General features: G+C 41.2%; 1 protein-coding gene across 1 annotated transcript in view; it reads left to right on the plus strand.

Moving 5' to 3' along the window:
* Positions 1-3,301: 3,301 nt before the first annotated feature.
* tfpia (tissue factor pathway inhibitor a) overlaps positions 3,302-16,733 on the plus strand; it is a 42,134-nt gene continuing 28,702 nt past the window's right edge. The window contains exon 1 of the mRNA XM_070837679.1: positions 3,302-3,516. Coding sequence (XP_070693780.1) covers positions 3,429-3,516 — 88 coding nt within the window. The 5' untranslated portion in view covers positions 3,302-3,428. The remainder of the gene's footprint in view (positions 3,517-16,733) is intronic.

Raw genomic sequence — 16,733 nt, forward strand, 5'->3', positions numbered from 1 at the left:
TACCAGCTAGTCTCTTGCTGTGTCAGTCTGCTGTTTGGTGGTGCTCTGGTAGCGAGCAGTGGGTACGTTGGAGCTGCCTGTTGTCACTGGAGTTGCAGACTGTAAAACCAAAAGAATGAGCTGACACTCCTGAGGGGAACCACAGAGTATAGTGTTAACTTTCTGTACGTTCGTCATGTTATGAGCGCCACCCTCACACATTTGATCTATATCGTTATTAAAATATTGATTGCCGCAGCGTTAATGCAAGTCAAGAAAGATATCTTATCATTTTTTGAACCAATGACTCAGACCTGGGCTGCCAGTGTGGAAGGCAACTATTCGTCATATCACCTTTAGTGACCCTACAGTTTATTATTTCACACTACTTCCTGCACTGACAATGAATGCTGCCATTACACCTGAATTACTGTTCAGGAACAGCTGCAAATGAAGGAAATTCATGTGAAGCACCTGCTGTTTGTACCCACATACACACTGTGCTTTAAATCTATGTGAAAACAGCAGGCTGGTCTGTTAATTAAGGTCTTTATACCACAAGTGTTGCTGGAATTTTGTCCTCTTCAGGCTTTTTTTCTCCGTGCACCATGGAAGCATAGGTGGAGATCGTTAAGCTGCTTGTATAATACAGCAGGCTGACCACAGAATATGACCATGGATAATGATCCATGAGAAGTGAAACAGTCATAGTTTACTGAGGGTGTGTTGATGTGATTTAACTGAGTCATGCAGTTAATAACACGGCCAATCATCTTAATGACATTTAGACAGATATAACAGTTTTATCTTTTATGATTCCATTTCCAAACCTTTATTTACCAAAGGAAGGTGGACTGAGCATCTTTGCTCTCTTACTACTCTGCATCACACTCATAATGTTCCACACAGTCACTCCTGGGAGCCGACCAGCGTGACCACTGTCTTCTGCTGCTGGCTGTTTACGAGCTCCATGGGAGCAGTTGGGGTTGAGGAGGCTGGCTTGACGGCACCTCAGTATCCCTTCGGAGAGTGGAGACAAATATTAGCTTTCCCTGCACAGATTTTCCCAGCTGTTCAGGGGAAGTTGGACCAGGACCACTTTTCTCAGTCTTATCCAGAAAGAGGGCTTATCTTGCCAACTGTGGCACCAGCTGAGGACAGCACAAAACGTTTGATTGTGGCCATCAGTCAATTTGCAACATCTTTCACTTTCTGTAGAGTTTATGAGAATAGAATTGACTAAAGCAACTTCAGCTGATCTGGCAAACAAAAGTCGCATTTATCTCAAAGCCAAAACCATTAACCATGAGTACCTGCAGTTACAGTATACAGTTACAGTATTTACCTATGTTCAGAGTAGAAGTCTGAATTATTAAGTGAACTGAATACTCAAGTGATTGAATCAGTAGCTTCATGATTTTCTTGCTAGAGGCTTAATGAAAGCCACAGAAACAATCATGATGTGTTAATTTTGGTCTATATTGGTTGTTACTGAGATGTTAATATTATCATCAGTGCTTGTATGAAGCCTGGATTTGTACTGAACAGAACTGAGCATACAGAGGTGTGCGTAGTGATGATGTGATTGTATAGCTTTAAAAAGAAAATGGAATGCCCCCCATATTCAGTGTCTTTGAAGTGAATGAAAGGGTTTGAATTAACAAAGTTATCCATAACTTCCTATTGTAGTTCAGAACTGCTTTAAGGCAACTTTAACTTTGAGGCAAAAGCACACAAACACCCGAGCATTACACCCTCATGTGGTTGTTAAACATCTTAAGCAGCCAATACAACATCAGAACCAGGATGCAGCGATTTGATCCCAGTCAGCATTACTGACTTTGAGCAGTTTTGTTGGGCGATAATCCCTGACTCGGAGTGTTTCAATTTATCCCGAAGGTGATGGAGGTTGTCGAAGTTAGGACTCTGTGCAAGCCAGTCAAGTTCCTCCACACCAAACTGTAAGAGCTGGTTCTTTGTGGACAAAAAGCTACAAGCATATGTTGTCCAAAATATCATAATATAACTGAGGCAAGAATACACTGCAAGAGTTAAGTGAAAAGATGGGTACTACTTTCAAGCCTGTATGCTGAAGATATGAAGATCTGTCCAAAGGTAACACTGTCAGCTTAATAGCACCTCTGAAGCTCACTAATTAAACTGTCCTTTACCATTTGTGTGATCCGTACAAAGAACCAAAGAGTAAAAATGGCAATTTGACCTTTTGGCAGTTATGTGCTGAACTATTTCATGGCCAGGACCAATAACTTCCTGAAGACTGTCGGTTCAATTGGTCCCTGGTCTGGTCTGTGTACAGTTTCTGCTATGAAATAGTTCATATAATAATAGAAATAATATTCATGTACTTAAATAGTAAAGTTTACATTTAGTTACAATCGTTACAGGTTGTGGCCATGTGGCGTCTCCAACAAGTGAAGTAATAACACACGCCATTGCCATTGCTTTTGTCTAATTATCTATCTATACAAATTTGCGTCAGAAGGCTTTACAGTCTATATAGCGGACAACACCCATCCTCAGACAGTAAAAGCCACAGTTGTTAGTCAGAGCGACCCCCAGCTGTGTATCAAATCTCCAGCCTTGGCAGTAGCGCAGCATTCCACATTTAACACAGTGTATTATTGTAAAGAAATCCACTATGGTGTTTAACACAGACTAATACATTCATTCATGTTTTGAAAGTATGAGGTACAAAGGGGCTAAGAAAGGCAGACTACAATTCCGGCGTATATTTGCCAGCTTCAAACTCAATTATGGAATGTGTCACTAGCAGAGACCTGGAGGAGCGGAAAGAGGTCTCAAAACCTCTCCAAAGACCATAACTCAGGTCTGAAGTTCCTGAGTGAAACAGACACCTGATTCTGGATAATGGGCTTCAGAGAGAAATTTCTCATCTCTGTGAGGGATGAATTGAAGTGGACTGGAGCGCTGTCCAGGGCTGCTGTCCTCCTGCAGCTCATCAGCTCCCGACAGACAGACAGACAGACAGACAGAGAAGGACAGAGGGAGAGAGCTTAACATGATGACGTTTTCTGCCACTGCACAGGCTGTCCACAGTTATGTTTTATGTTTTTAAGCATTAATGCCACACTGGAGAGTGATAAGTACAGGACGGGTACTGTGATATGAATGATTACAGAGTTCCTCACTGGCTTGAATTTGAATTCCTCAGTAAACTTTGTGAGTAAGGGGAATATTTTATCTCCATATGTTCAACCGTCCCTCCAGGAAATCACTCGGAATTTCCATTTCTTAGTGCCTGCAGACTGGCACAGAGTTATCACACGGAAATACGCACCCACCCACTCACACACACACACACACACACACACACACACACACACACACACACAACTTCAGCCCTTCAACTTGATGAAGTTTCCCTCTGAACACAACATTCAGCGCGGATCAGCCTCCCGTTCAGCAGCATGGCTCTACCCAACAAGTGGTGGCTTTTGTGCGCCGTCTCGCTCTCCTGTGTCGTCCGTCTTGGCTCCTGCACAAGAGATAGACAAGGTAAGATGACTGATATAACAACTCTGTGTGCGAGCAGAGTGTTATTCTAACTGCATTCGCCGCGTTCGCCTGAGCAGCTGAACGACAGCAACAGGGGAAAGTTTTTGTCCCCGAAACTCGTGCGTAAAGTGGAGCTGGGTCTGGAGTTTTGTACGCAATGACACTCTTATGTCTCTAGACTTCAGTTTATTTTAGCTTGGACTTTGCATGTTGTGTGTTACCGTGTTATATGTGTTATTATATTCCTACAATATTGAAGTGATATTTGTCTTTCTTGCGTGAACTCATTTTCAAACGAAATGTTTGCGGCTCAAAGTGACTCATTATACTGTCCAACACTTGTTAAATCAAAATACTGATAGTTGTCCGTGTGAAATACCCCACACACTTGAAAACCCTGCTCCCTACCAACACCATTTGCTTTGTTGTGTTGGAGGCCTGTAAGTCCTTATTGGCTGGAGATGTGGCGTCGTGCGGGGCCAAAGTCCACACCGACAGCAGTTCTCATACAGACCACGACTCGCACCTGAACCGCCTGGCACCTCCTCCTGTCTTGTCGTGTCGCAACAGCCTCTCAGGCGATAATAAGTCTGCTGGGATTGGATGTCAGATACTCAGCAAGTGGAGAAAAGGTCTGAGCAGAGGCAGGTCTGGCCCAAAGCGGAGGAGAGTCTGTAATACTGCTCTCTCTTCTCTACTGAAAGTGATGCAGTTAAGAGGAGAGCCCAGAAAGGTCATTCCTTTTGTGGTAGGTCACATATTGGTTGAAGGCAGTAGAAAGGTGTGGTGCGTTCACTGTATGGCTTAAATGTCAGCATCAGCCTTCACTTATCTTTCAGTGACATGCAGCCGGTTTTGTGTATTATGTTCCTGTGAGGAAGCAGCATTTACAGTGTGGAAGCAGGAAGGCTGCTTCTTATGGAGATAAATATCTTCAGGAACATTTTACAAATAAGTATTGCTTGTAAAAACATTCTTAAAATACTTGCACTCTGTCCACAATGTCAAAGCCTTCCCATATTTATTTATTATGTTTATGTATTTTTTAACATTTTGTTATTAAAGGCCCATTAAGAACTGACAAAGCTCTGACTGCCCTGCATGTAACCTGCTTGGTTACATTATTATGGCCCATTATGTGGGGCGCAATTGATCTGTGGGCCCGTTTTTACTCGCCTTCTTCTTCCCCCGGCCTCTGTGAGCTGAGTTTGTATCTTGTTGTATTTAAGTACCCATCAGGTGAAGTGCACACTGCCAGAAACACATGGTAGCTTCATTACATTCTGTCCAGAGGCCCGGAAACCAACCACAACTCTTAGAAGGCTGTCTACTAAACTATTAATTAAAATAGAATAATTGCCACACAGTGGGCCTGGGGAATAGTTCATAATAATAATGTAATTTATAATTATAAGAGTTTATTTATTAGGCACTTTTAAAGCAAGAAGCTCAAAGGTAAGGGGATAGAAGCTCAGAGATGTACTCCATTCAAAGTTTTATAGGTAATTACTTAGGGGTGGGTGATATGGGCAATATCTAATTTCATGATATATGTAATTGCAATGGTATACATCATGATATAGTAATTGTTCTGTAAACTCAGTTGAGAAATGCTTTAAAATAACTATAGCTGTACATCATCACATTGGATTAATGTCTGCTTACACCTGCCTGCCATGAGATACACTTGAGCTAAAAACACAAGAGTCAAAACAGTAAAACTGACATTCTCTCAAAATGGAAGCTTAACTGTTCCAAATGAGAAGAATAATATCCAGTGTTTTAAGGTTAACATGTGCCAAGAAATACCAGGCTGACTCCAGTCGGTAGGATGCCTCCTCCGCCTGCTCTGTGTTTACAGTTTCATTCCCCTCCTCCGTGTCTGCCCTGATCACATGACTTCGCCAGATAGCTGGACTCATGCAGTACTGAGGGTAGCTCCAGTACTGGAAATGGCGTTGCCAGATCTTTTCCAGTGGACACATTTCTACTGTTGCACAGTGTATAATGTCATATCACCCAACACCATGATTAATAGTAATTTGAAATGACATTTAAAAGAGACTGGAAGCCGGTGCAGTCACTGCATAATTGGTGTGATGTGTGAGAAAGACTTTGTTCTAGTCGGAACAATCTGGAGCAGCTCCACAGCTCGACTGTTCAGACAAGTAAACAAGGTATTGCATTAATCAAGACGAGATGGTATGAAAGCACGTCTAATTTTCTCTGATACTGAGTAAAAGATATGATCTCATTTTGAAGTTATTCCTCAGCTGATAACAACATGACTGGACTAATGTCTTTATATTTTGCTTCAGGCTTAAGCCACAGCCAAACAGTAACCCTGCCTGGTGTCATGTCAGGGCCGAGGGGACCAAGGAGTGGCTGTATTTGTCTTCAGAGCCAATAATCACGACCTCTGCTTTGTCAAATTTTGAGTTTGGAAAAGTTATACGTCAATGCAGTGAAGCAATGCCAGACCTGAATAGGAAGCAGAGGGACACAGTCAAAGCTTTGCTGAGCTGCATTTTGCAAATGTCACCAAACAAAGCCGTGTAGTTACAGCAGTTACAGCAGTACAGTCTCAGCAATGCCACCAAGCAAAGACACGCTGTTAAAGTGGAGGCAACCATCTTCGGACGTGCATCGGACGTTCTCTGCCTTCACATCATCCATTAATTCCAGATAACGGACTCCTTAATGGGTTTTATCCCTTACTTAACATAGACTTGTATCTTACGCTGAGTGTTAGTGGGTGAACCCACTGGTCACCTTTTCAAAACTCTGGACACTTAAGCCACAGTTAAGTTTCCATCAGAGAAGACTATTGGCCAGTGTGTTCTTATCCTCAGATAAAACAGCAACATTACAGCAACATGAGTGGTTCTGCAGATGGATTTACTGTTACTGCACCTTGAAATTATGGTAAAAATGGAATAGTGCTACAGTATAAAGCCTGCGTTGGTAGAGCAAGTCATCCCATGTTTGGCATAATATATTGTGCCTTATTTGAATATATTTGAATTTAAATATGTTTGACCTTTATTCAGTACAGGATTGGATATTGTCATAGCTTTTCCCTAAGCAAGCGTTTTACATATTTTGCATATAAGAAGCTTCAGTTTCTCTCAAGCCATCAGCTGACATGTATTGATGGTTGACATTTGCAGTCAACACATGTTTCGTGTTTTAACCTCAAAGCACAAAAGGACAAATACGCGGAGTGTTAAGATATTGCACTACAAAAATTGAGCCTCCAGGCAGTGTTACAAAAATGCATTACCATTTGGCAATTATGCCTTGCATCCGTCTGAGATATGAGAATCCATGTTGTCTGTAAATACAGAGAGGCAATCAGGGCTACTTACATTACAGGGGCCTTCAACAAGGTTTTCCACAAAGGAACACTGGCTTTTACTATTTGCATATCTTTAGGTGCTCTTGAGAGGTAAAACAATAAGGGGCCCATTGAGCCCCTTTGAAACATCAGTAGCCTATCATTGGTGCACGGTCTTGGTAGCTTCACTAATCGTCTCACAGAGGCACAAACATTGTGTCTCATTAATTTATGGAGAAATTTAATTAGATCCTCACTTGCTGTTTGAAGTGGTCCTTTTATTAGGAGGCCTCAAGCCATAGACGGAGAGGCAAGTGTGTAGCGCGTGCCATCTTAATTAGCATTTGCAATAAGGAGTAGACTTGAGAAAAGTACTTGGCTAAACTGTCACTAAAAGCCATTTGAATCTGTTCGATGAATACACCTATAACTGCAAAGTGTAGACACTTCTCTTCCTTGCCCACCTAATGTTTTCTGCACTTTCCAATGTGTTTAGTTGTAGTTAAGTTTAGTTCTTAATGAGAAAATGTCTTTTGACTGAAAATGAAGCTCACCTTGAAGATTTCACTTAACGTAGCGGCAAAAGCAGCAGCTCTTTGTGGGGGCGACACCTATTAATGAGTCCAAATGCATGAAATTCTCACTGATTGATGCAAATCACTTCTCTGCTCTGTTTGTACGTCTCCACTCCACAGTTTTAATCATTATTTTTTTTTATAGTTTTTGCTTTCCATGCCAACTCATTTAATTAATACTTTGTTGGGTTTTCACTTCTGACTACTGCGGTCAAGTAATCCAATTTAAATTAAATTAGAGCTGTAGATTTGAGACTTGAACATGAGTAGGACTTGAGCTGTGAGTGTGAGACTGGTCTTTCACTGTAACACATTTACTATAAAATGACAGTAAACTACTGGCTATGATAGACACCAGCATCTAACAATTATTCATGGTGCCACTACTGTAATTTACTTCAGCAGTATATTACCCTTTCATTTATTATGGTGTCCTACAGTAGGATGTGAGGTTCATTGTGCAAAACTGCAGCTATGCCTGCCAGTAAAATACTGTTTCTACTGTGTTGCAGCTGTAATGCACTTTTCTTCATATTCATATCAGTAAAAACTACTGTAAACTGCAGATATATGTGGATAATATAAATATCTCTTTCACATTTGTGATCCAGTAGTACAGAGATTGTAGAGTGCATGAAACACCTACAGCAAAAAGAGTGTTAATGTAAAGTTATTAATGGCTGCTGTCTCCCAACCTTAGTCATGGGTCAAAACATATAGTAACAGCTATGCAATTTACTGTGCAACATTTTGCTCTGTGAAGCCAAAACAAAGCACCATTAAACAGAGCGCTGAATAACGTAGTGCAGTCATATGTCCTCTATTTTAATTAGAAGAGGGTTGGCATCCAGGTGTCCAGGCTCACAGCTCACTGAGTGAGAGAGAGGGAGGGAAAAGAGGAATAGGGGAATGAGATTGGAGGGCAAAGAGAAGCATTTGAAACAAGAAGGGACACTTAAGTAACTTCAGGTTGGAGTGGCGACATTAGGACTCACCGTGAGTGTTCTCAGACGCTGCTTTTCCCCCGTCTGTCCTCTGGTCTCCTCTCTGGGTTAATCCCAATGAAGCACCTGAAAACAAACGGGCACAAGATCAGGCAAAGCACTGAGAAATAAGGGCATTTGACTTGTTAACTAATTGTAACAGAATTATAATTTCAGTTCCTTGGAATACAAATAATATGCTAGTTCAATGTACCTTTTCATGGTTACCTGTTATAACATGAATGGCTGACAGTGATTTTAGTTAACGGTACAAGACACCTCCCAAAGGATACAGCAACACAGTGATAAGCAAAACCGTATCTGGCTAAACATCCCTCAGTCACTTTTTTATTTCACTTGATCATCTAAAATACCGTTTCGCATTGCCCCCCATTGTTGTTGCAGTTTGTATTCACCATGAAACAATCTAAAACAGGGGTTGCTAACTAGCTATGCAATAGATACACAAAATGACACACAAATAACTTCATCAAATCCATTCCCTGGCTGAGATGAGTTCTTACCTACATGCCAAGGCTGACGCAAAGTACAGAAAGAAATCTCCTTCGCCACTGCAGCAAACACACTTAATATTTGCTGTAGGCACATGTGATATTAGCCTTAACTTAGCAAATGTAGTGAAGAGAAAGCAGTCACACTCTGAATGGTTCCAGCATGTCTCCCTTTGTCAGAAGAAGCCTGCTGTTTGTGGTGCTCACTGTACGGTGCATGGAATAACAGAAGTCATTTCTTTAGCTTCCTGATCATAACTGCCTTGCAAGCTGCCAAGAATCTCACTGTGTTACAGTGTTTTGAAAAAAAAAAACAGACTTGATTGAATCCCACCGGAGCACGTGGCCTAGTATTGACATTCCCAGCGTGCTCCCAGCACAGCATCACTGTAGGTTACTGTACTTCTCCGAAGAAATGGGTTGAAATGTGCTCGAGGTAATGCCTCCAGCTAGCACACTGGTCGTCTAGTTATTATGTCCTCTTGTCTTTGTCTTTTCCTCTCTCTTTCTCATTAAATCACAATGGGTATACAGTGCATATCTCCATGTTGTTGATGAATAATATAAGCCCGGATTCTGTATATAAACAGCTAAATGAGGATGCCCCACAGCTTAGTGGGAGTCAAAAACACTCACATTATGTAATCTAATTGACCTATGATTTTGACTTTAATGGCTACAGATCACCACAGGCTATAGAGTTCTCAAGTCCTTGCTGATTCATCTGCTGCAGCATATAGAATTAAGGAGACATAGCATGACAGCAGGAATGCTGGTGTGTTAGTTGCTGGTGTTTGTAATGAAACTAAGACGAGAATGCAAAGTAGAGACAAGGTCTCCTGTGTAAGTCGGTAAACACCAAGCAATTATTTGAGCATTGTAAAGTAAACAATAGACTGTAACACAACACACAACATGTCCACATGTGATTTATCATATGTAGAACACTGATGCACGACCAAAAGACTCTGCTCCAGGGAAAATGGCTCTGAGCATCAAACCACTGAATCACTGTTAACCTACTTTCAGATAAAAGGCTGACGACATTGCAGTATGGTGAAGATATGTGTCCTGTGTGAGAAAACGCTTGCCCACTTGAGGTTGACACTGCAGTGGAGATGACAAATGTACTCGGAGAAGCATGAGCCACGGGTTAATCTGCGTGTCCTGTGTCACCTGTAGAAACTGCCAAAGGATACTTCCTTAGCTTTATGTTTAGAGCGAAGATGCTGTCTCCTTGGTCGTTTCTCCAATAAATTTGACAAGATGGAAGTTAAGCTTTTGATTCTTAGTTGCAGCAGAACCGACAACCTGAGAACTCTCTATGTCATCTTATTTGCTCACTAGCAGGAGTTGATAGCACAGCTCAGAGGCAATCAGCCAATAGTGATATGTTCTACCAAATGGATAAAAATGAGTTTTATGATGTAATGCTACCATTGGAATCAGATGGCTGCGCAACAGCTAGTGAGTGTTATTCATCTTCTTGGAAATGTCAGCTAGAAACTTTCAGTATTTCCACCACTAGCTTCCATTAGTGCACTCATAGGTGCCACAGAACACATCGTGCACTCTGTATAAAAATGGGGGTGTTTTAGTGGCCTGAGGTGTAATTTACAATTTACAATGGAAAGTTACACACGACAGGTTTCTGAAGAGACTCATGTGATGTCTCACATACTGCTTTCCCCTTCACTCCTTGAATATTCCCTGCTTAAAAACACTTGTTTGGTTATGCTAAAGTGCGAAGGAGCTTGAAATTTTGGCCACCACACCACCGTGCTGCCCCACATCCCTATATGTCTTGTCAAAATTATGATAATGTTTGTCATAGACAAACATTGGCTAAAGAAACATATTATTTAGTAGTCAATTTCTTTTTGTCTCTGCTTCCTTTTGTTGTCTGTTGAAGTTATAGTCGATATATGTTCCAACCCTCACCTATGGTCATGAGCTTTGGGTAGTGACTGAAGGGCACATCCAACTGGTAGGAGACCCCTTGGTAGACCCAGATCTTGTGGAGGGATTGTATGTCTCATGTGGCCTGGAACACCAGGGATCCCCCAGGAGGAGCTAGAAAACATTGCCCAGAAAAGGAACGTCTGGAGTACCGTGCTTCGCCTGCTGTCAAATTGGACTACACTTGAATGGACAGCACGCGTTGATGAGGGCACTGTAATTGAAGGCCAGAATGTCTGTAAAGACGTGCTACTATTCCACTGGTCTTACAAACTTTGGTTAAAAATGGACTTGTGCTGCCTGCATAGTGTATATACTTTCTGGTTGTGGGGGTGTTGCCTAATTACTCCGAGAACAAAACTAGACAAAAGTAAGGCCTTTGTTCAAATGTCCCTTTATCTGTCTGTATGCACAGTGTGTTGTATCTTGAAGGGCAGTGTGTGGACAACGGAGTCTGCAGCTGGGGATATATTATTAGTGTCTCTCTCACTTACAGGAAGGACACATAATTGGATAAATATTTCACATTTTGCTCAAGGGGTGAATGACGCTGACAAGGATACTTATTAGGGATGTCGCCCTGTACTGTACATGCCTTCATGTCTCACTGACTTTGGTTTGTTCAGAAAGATAGTGATATCTTTTCTATGCCTGGAAGGCTTTTGGGACAGAGCACTGGCCATCTGCTGCTGGATAAGGCTATTTTAGAGCTTCCCGTATGAGTCGTAACAACAGTAATTGTAAGCTTTATTTAAGGGAGAGTTTCAGGAAGTGAATCATCTTACAGGACACATAACTTGTGAGAGATAATTATTGTAAGTCTCTTGGAAAGCAGCGATGTAAAAATGCCAAAATTTGTAAACAGAAACATGGCTTGAGATATTTAATGGTATTCGATTGCTTATGTTGATTTATTAGAAATGTGTTTTGCAAAGAGTGTTAGAAACCAAAGGTCAAGGTCAGTGAAATAGCAACATATAGTTGTGCTACCACAAAAATTCATCTTAATATGTCTTGGCATCACGCAGCAGGAAAGGGCGCTCTCGTCATAAGAAGGTGTGCTGTCTGATTGTAAGCTTTGCACTCAACCATAGCAGCTAATGTCAGTGGCGTGCACAGAAGTGGGGAATAAAAGAAAGACGTGAACTAAGTCTGAACTTGTTGAGGTAGCTCTCGCTTTGTCTTCTCTCTGTGCCAGTTCAGACAAGGTGGGAGTGGACGATGAGCTTCTTGCTTTTGCCTGCTTGATGTTGATAGTCCCCGAAGCTGAGATTACTCCACTTTTGCACTCCAAAGCTGCCCACTGCTGAAAAGTGACTAAATGAGAGACTAACATATAGTGTGAAAAAAATGTTTAAACTTTTAAAGTGAAGATAGAGATGTCTGCTGTTGGGCCTGCGTGCAGTTGGATAAAAGTATCCGACTTTGTGTACCTCCAGCCCTACAAGTTCTAACTTTAGGAAAGCACACACGGCAAGGAAAAGAGCCCAGGTTCAATGCAAGTCCATCAAAATCAAAACACCCACAGCTCTTTTCAAACACTCCACGCTTTATTCACTTTACGCTTTCAACCAAAAGTAACCCTAACAATCATCTGAGTGATACTATCAGCTGCACAAGGAGACCTTTGAACAGATGAACACCACCATGATTCAACAAAACAAAAAGATAACAGGAAAAATGCTCTTTATTCAGTCTTTTTTTAGTGTAGTGCAGCTGACTGATGATTCAAGCATGGTGTGAGTCAACTATAGTTTATGTAGTATGAGAGTATAGTGTGAGAATGGATCATAGAGAATAAAAAAAAAACAATATTATTATTAGAAATATTAAATTTGTACTTGCATACTGAGATGTGCAAATATGTACCAAAAATAATAAAAAAGTTGTGCAGGAGTGCAGGATGTGGGCATTACTGTGTTTCTACATAAATGAAATATACAAATATCTCAAATAGTATAAGTTTGTTTGCTGACTTGCTCACATACAGACATTCATTGTTTCCAGAGGATGTATCCTGACCCTGACTTTTCATGTAGTGCCACGATGAGGTTGAAATGTTTGCTTTGAGTGAAATGTAAATAACAACAGGCGTACAGTGGCCCTGTCAGGGAGGAAATAGCTGCCGCTGATTTTGCATAAAATTGAGATTCATAAGATAAAAAAAAAAAAAGCAAACAAATTGGAAGTTTAGCTGTAGCGTATTTGTAATAAGTGTAATAAGTTGCTCCCAGTAGCAGCAGCAGGGTTAATCCGTCTCAGGAACTAAATCTCACCAACTGCTAATAGAAGAAACATTCCACTTTTTCTCTTTTGTGTTGTTTAAATGATAACCTGCATTAGAGAAAAGTACCACGGTATCGATCCCCTCATCTAATCAAGAGTGCATCTACAGTACAATCGGTCGAAGATGACATTTGCACAGATGGGGAAGGAACCACTTGCTCTCGCTTCCTGTCTGTCCCATTGATTCAGCTGTGTAATCACATCCACATCAAAGGAGAGGAGACTAAGGCACAAACATTGATGGCTGCTGCCTGCTGAGTCCTTGGATGTCCATTTAATGTTTGACAAATGGCTGCTTCGTCGTATGTGGGGAGTTTTAAGCTTGGCCACTCAGGATGGACAAAACGGCAACTTTCCAGCCACAACAGGTTATTGTTCTCACGTAGTAAAAACTCTTAGTGGTTGTTCAAAAACCTGCGGTGTGGTTTTATCCTGTGGGAATTATTGACCTGCTAAAGTGCTGTCTTTTTCTGAATTTTTCTGACAGCAAGTAATTGCCTTGTGGCCATCAGCACCCTTTGAAAACACCGCTCACACACGTCACAATGCTGTGAAGGTACAGATGGGGAATAAGCTTATATTGAATTCATTCATCGTTCATGATATTGCAATGAGATAACGCAATATCACTATACTGCAAAACTGTAATATAGTTGTTCCAAAATTCATGTCTTAAATGAATTTGGATGATAGAATAAAGCCCCTAAAGAAAATGAGATTTTCCAGCAGATGTGTTTCACTCAAAGACCAGTAGCACAAATATCGCACCTTCCTGTGAACATTATGTCTGTTGTGGGTCAAGTCTACTGGAACCAACATGAGTGAGTGGCAGATGGTGAACTGTACAGGAGACTGTGAACAGTATGGAATAGTTCGTCTATACTCAGCTGATAAAGCATTAAGGCTGTAAACATTCATAGTAGATCTTAGACCTAAAGATGAGGTGCTGCTGGCCTCAGGCGTTGCACAATATGTCTTTATAGTTATAGTAGTAGTTATAGTTACACATAATGTTATTGTTGGATGAGTTGATCGAGATGAGATTACGTTGTGTGTAAATGAGTGCACGTTTTTATAGGCTCATTTCCTTATTTTTACTGTGTTTGTAATTTGTTAATGTTGTATATGTACTCACATGGCTTATTCTCATTAGAGCTCATCTACAGTTGCGTGAGGTCCAACGCAAGTTTTAAAAGAATGTCGGAATGATAGAGCATAGTTTTACTGTGAGTGTAATGAGGTAACAATTGAGACAATCCTTTTTACTTCTCAGCAGGTACTTACAGGTATTTATAGAAGCTGAAATGAAAATAATAAGTGGTGATTCATATTTAGTTGAATAACATACACAGAGGTGACTGGTTGCCATCAGCAATTTAATTAGTTTGATCCTGGTTTGCATACACATCTTAGATTAAAAAAAAAAAAACCTGTCTGTTCCCACCTCTGCATCTCAGCCCAGGTCTCTTGCTGACAATCAGGGGACGTAAGTGGGGGTGAGACACTTGCAACGCTTTAAGGTTAGCTGGTCCATTAAATCATTTAGTTCGTAGGCAAGGGAAAGAAACCTGAGCAGCAGCCTGCATATAACTCAATTCCCAATATATTCACAAGCACATACCACTGGGAGCCTTCATAGACCGCATGAGAAAACACAAGTAAAACATTTCAGAAACTTTCATATTTCAGAGCCTATATTTTTAAAGTAGTTGTTTGAAAATTCTGTCCCCATTTACTATCTAGCCTGGCTGGCTAGGGACTGAATCCCATTGTGCTTTTCTCTCCATTGTTTCTTCACTGTTCCTCATAGCTCTCTTTGGTGTCATTTAAAATAGTTCTGGCTTTTGTGGGACCTGCATGATGATAACACATTCGACTGGCCTACATTGCTTAATGTGTCACTAATGCTTTTCAACACCAAAATGTATGTGCTATTTGAAAAATAATGATTCTGTGCTGACGGAGCTCATGTAATTTAAAAATAAGCAGCTGCTCACTAATTGTTATTTTACCATTGTGTGACATTAACGTTATGTAGTTAGATTTATGTAACATTAGCCAACCATCCATTTTCTTAGGCTTATTCGGGGCCAGGTTACATTGGCAGCTGGCTAAGCAAGGTAGTACAGATGTCCTTTTCCCCACAAAAGTTTTTCAGCTCCTCCGGGGGGGGATCCTGAGGCAGTCCCAGGCCAAATGAAATATATAATCCCTCCAGCGACTTCTACGTAACATTAGAGTTTTCTTAATTAAAATCACAGTTGCTCAGAGCTCCTGTTTCACTTCGGGCGGTTAGAGAAATTTTAATCTAATCACATTCTAATATGCTGGTGCTCTTTGTATTGAAAGCCTTTGATATATCCACCTTTGAGCATTTTCTATTACTGGTCTGAACACCTCCATTCTTTTGAATCATTTGGTTGTTATTGCAAGCGATGTGATGAATAATTCACTCAGTGTTTTGTAACTGGGACCTTCCCAATTTGGCAGATGGTGCCTTAGTACTTCTTCGCCTACAGGCTTGTGTAACTTATGGCAAATTTATGCCCACATCATTGTTTGCCATATGCTCCTTCTGGGCTGAGAAGTTGTCATTTTCTGTCAAAGAAAAGGGCCAGACACAATGTTTCTCCTCCATATTCATGCTTGATGTCTTGCAAAGGCATGGCCGCTGTGAGGATATCAGTCACCAAGCTGTGGTTCAGCTAATCATACACACCCGCATTAGTGTGCAGGCCAGGAAACGCACTTTGTCCAATTGATTGGCTGAGAAGCAGCCGGGACCAACTCTAATTGGCATTGAGTGGGATTGTTCGGTTCGGCAGTGCCCTGACTTTGCAAATGTCAGAGCCTGGATTTGGCAGAATCACTGAAGCGGGGGGGGATTTATGGTTTCCACTATTGTTTTGTTATGAAGACCAATTGGGAAGCAGGTAGGGGCTCAACTTAGATATTGCCAGGAAAAGATAATGCCATTGCAGGGGGACAGCGTGGAGATTTCCCCCCACTGAGCTGACACTGGAGAGAAGTCAGTTGATAAAAACAGCTATTTAAGTTTGCAGCTGCTAGATATAGGAAAGAGAGTCAAAGCCATGAAAAAGGCAGACAGAAAGTTTGATTTCTTTTTTGTTTGCTGTTGTTTGTTTAAAGTCTCCAGTTTGAAAGAGTGCGACAAAAACCCTTCAGAGGGTGTGGGTGGAAAAGGCAAGCTGAGATGAATGTTAATCTGGCTTAGAGTGAACAAATACGTCTACAAATGCTATCGGGCTGTGGAGCCACAATTAACTCGCTCATTGCATCCCTCCTCCCTCACCACCTGCCATACCAATGTGCAGGCTCTGATTAAAAATGCATGGGTCTCACAAACCTTTTAGATAATTAAGAAGGTTTCCCTGCAGTGCTGCTAGTTAGAGCAAAGGAGAAAGCGGTCTTTTTAACAGCGCCGTAAAAGATACATATAGCAATGGCCCACACAGATATCTTTGTGGTTAAAAATATTCTTCATGAGACCGTACCTTGAGTGCAAAGCTTTTCCACTTGGGCGTTTCCAGCGGCAATCACACCA

Source organism: Pempheris klunzingeri, chromosome 10, assembly GCF_042242105.1.
Source record: "Pempheris klunzingeri isolate RE-2024b chromosome 10, fPemKlu1.hap1, whole genome shotgun sequence".
NCBI classification, from domain to species: Eukaryota; Metazoa; Chordata; class Actinopteri; order Acropomatiformes; family Pempheridae; genus Pempheris; species Pempheris klunzingeri.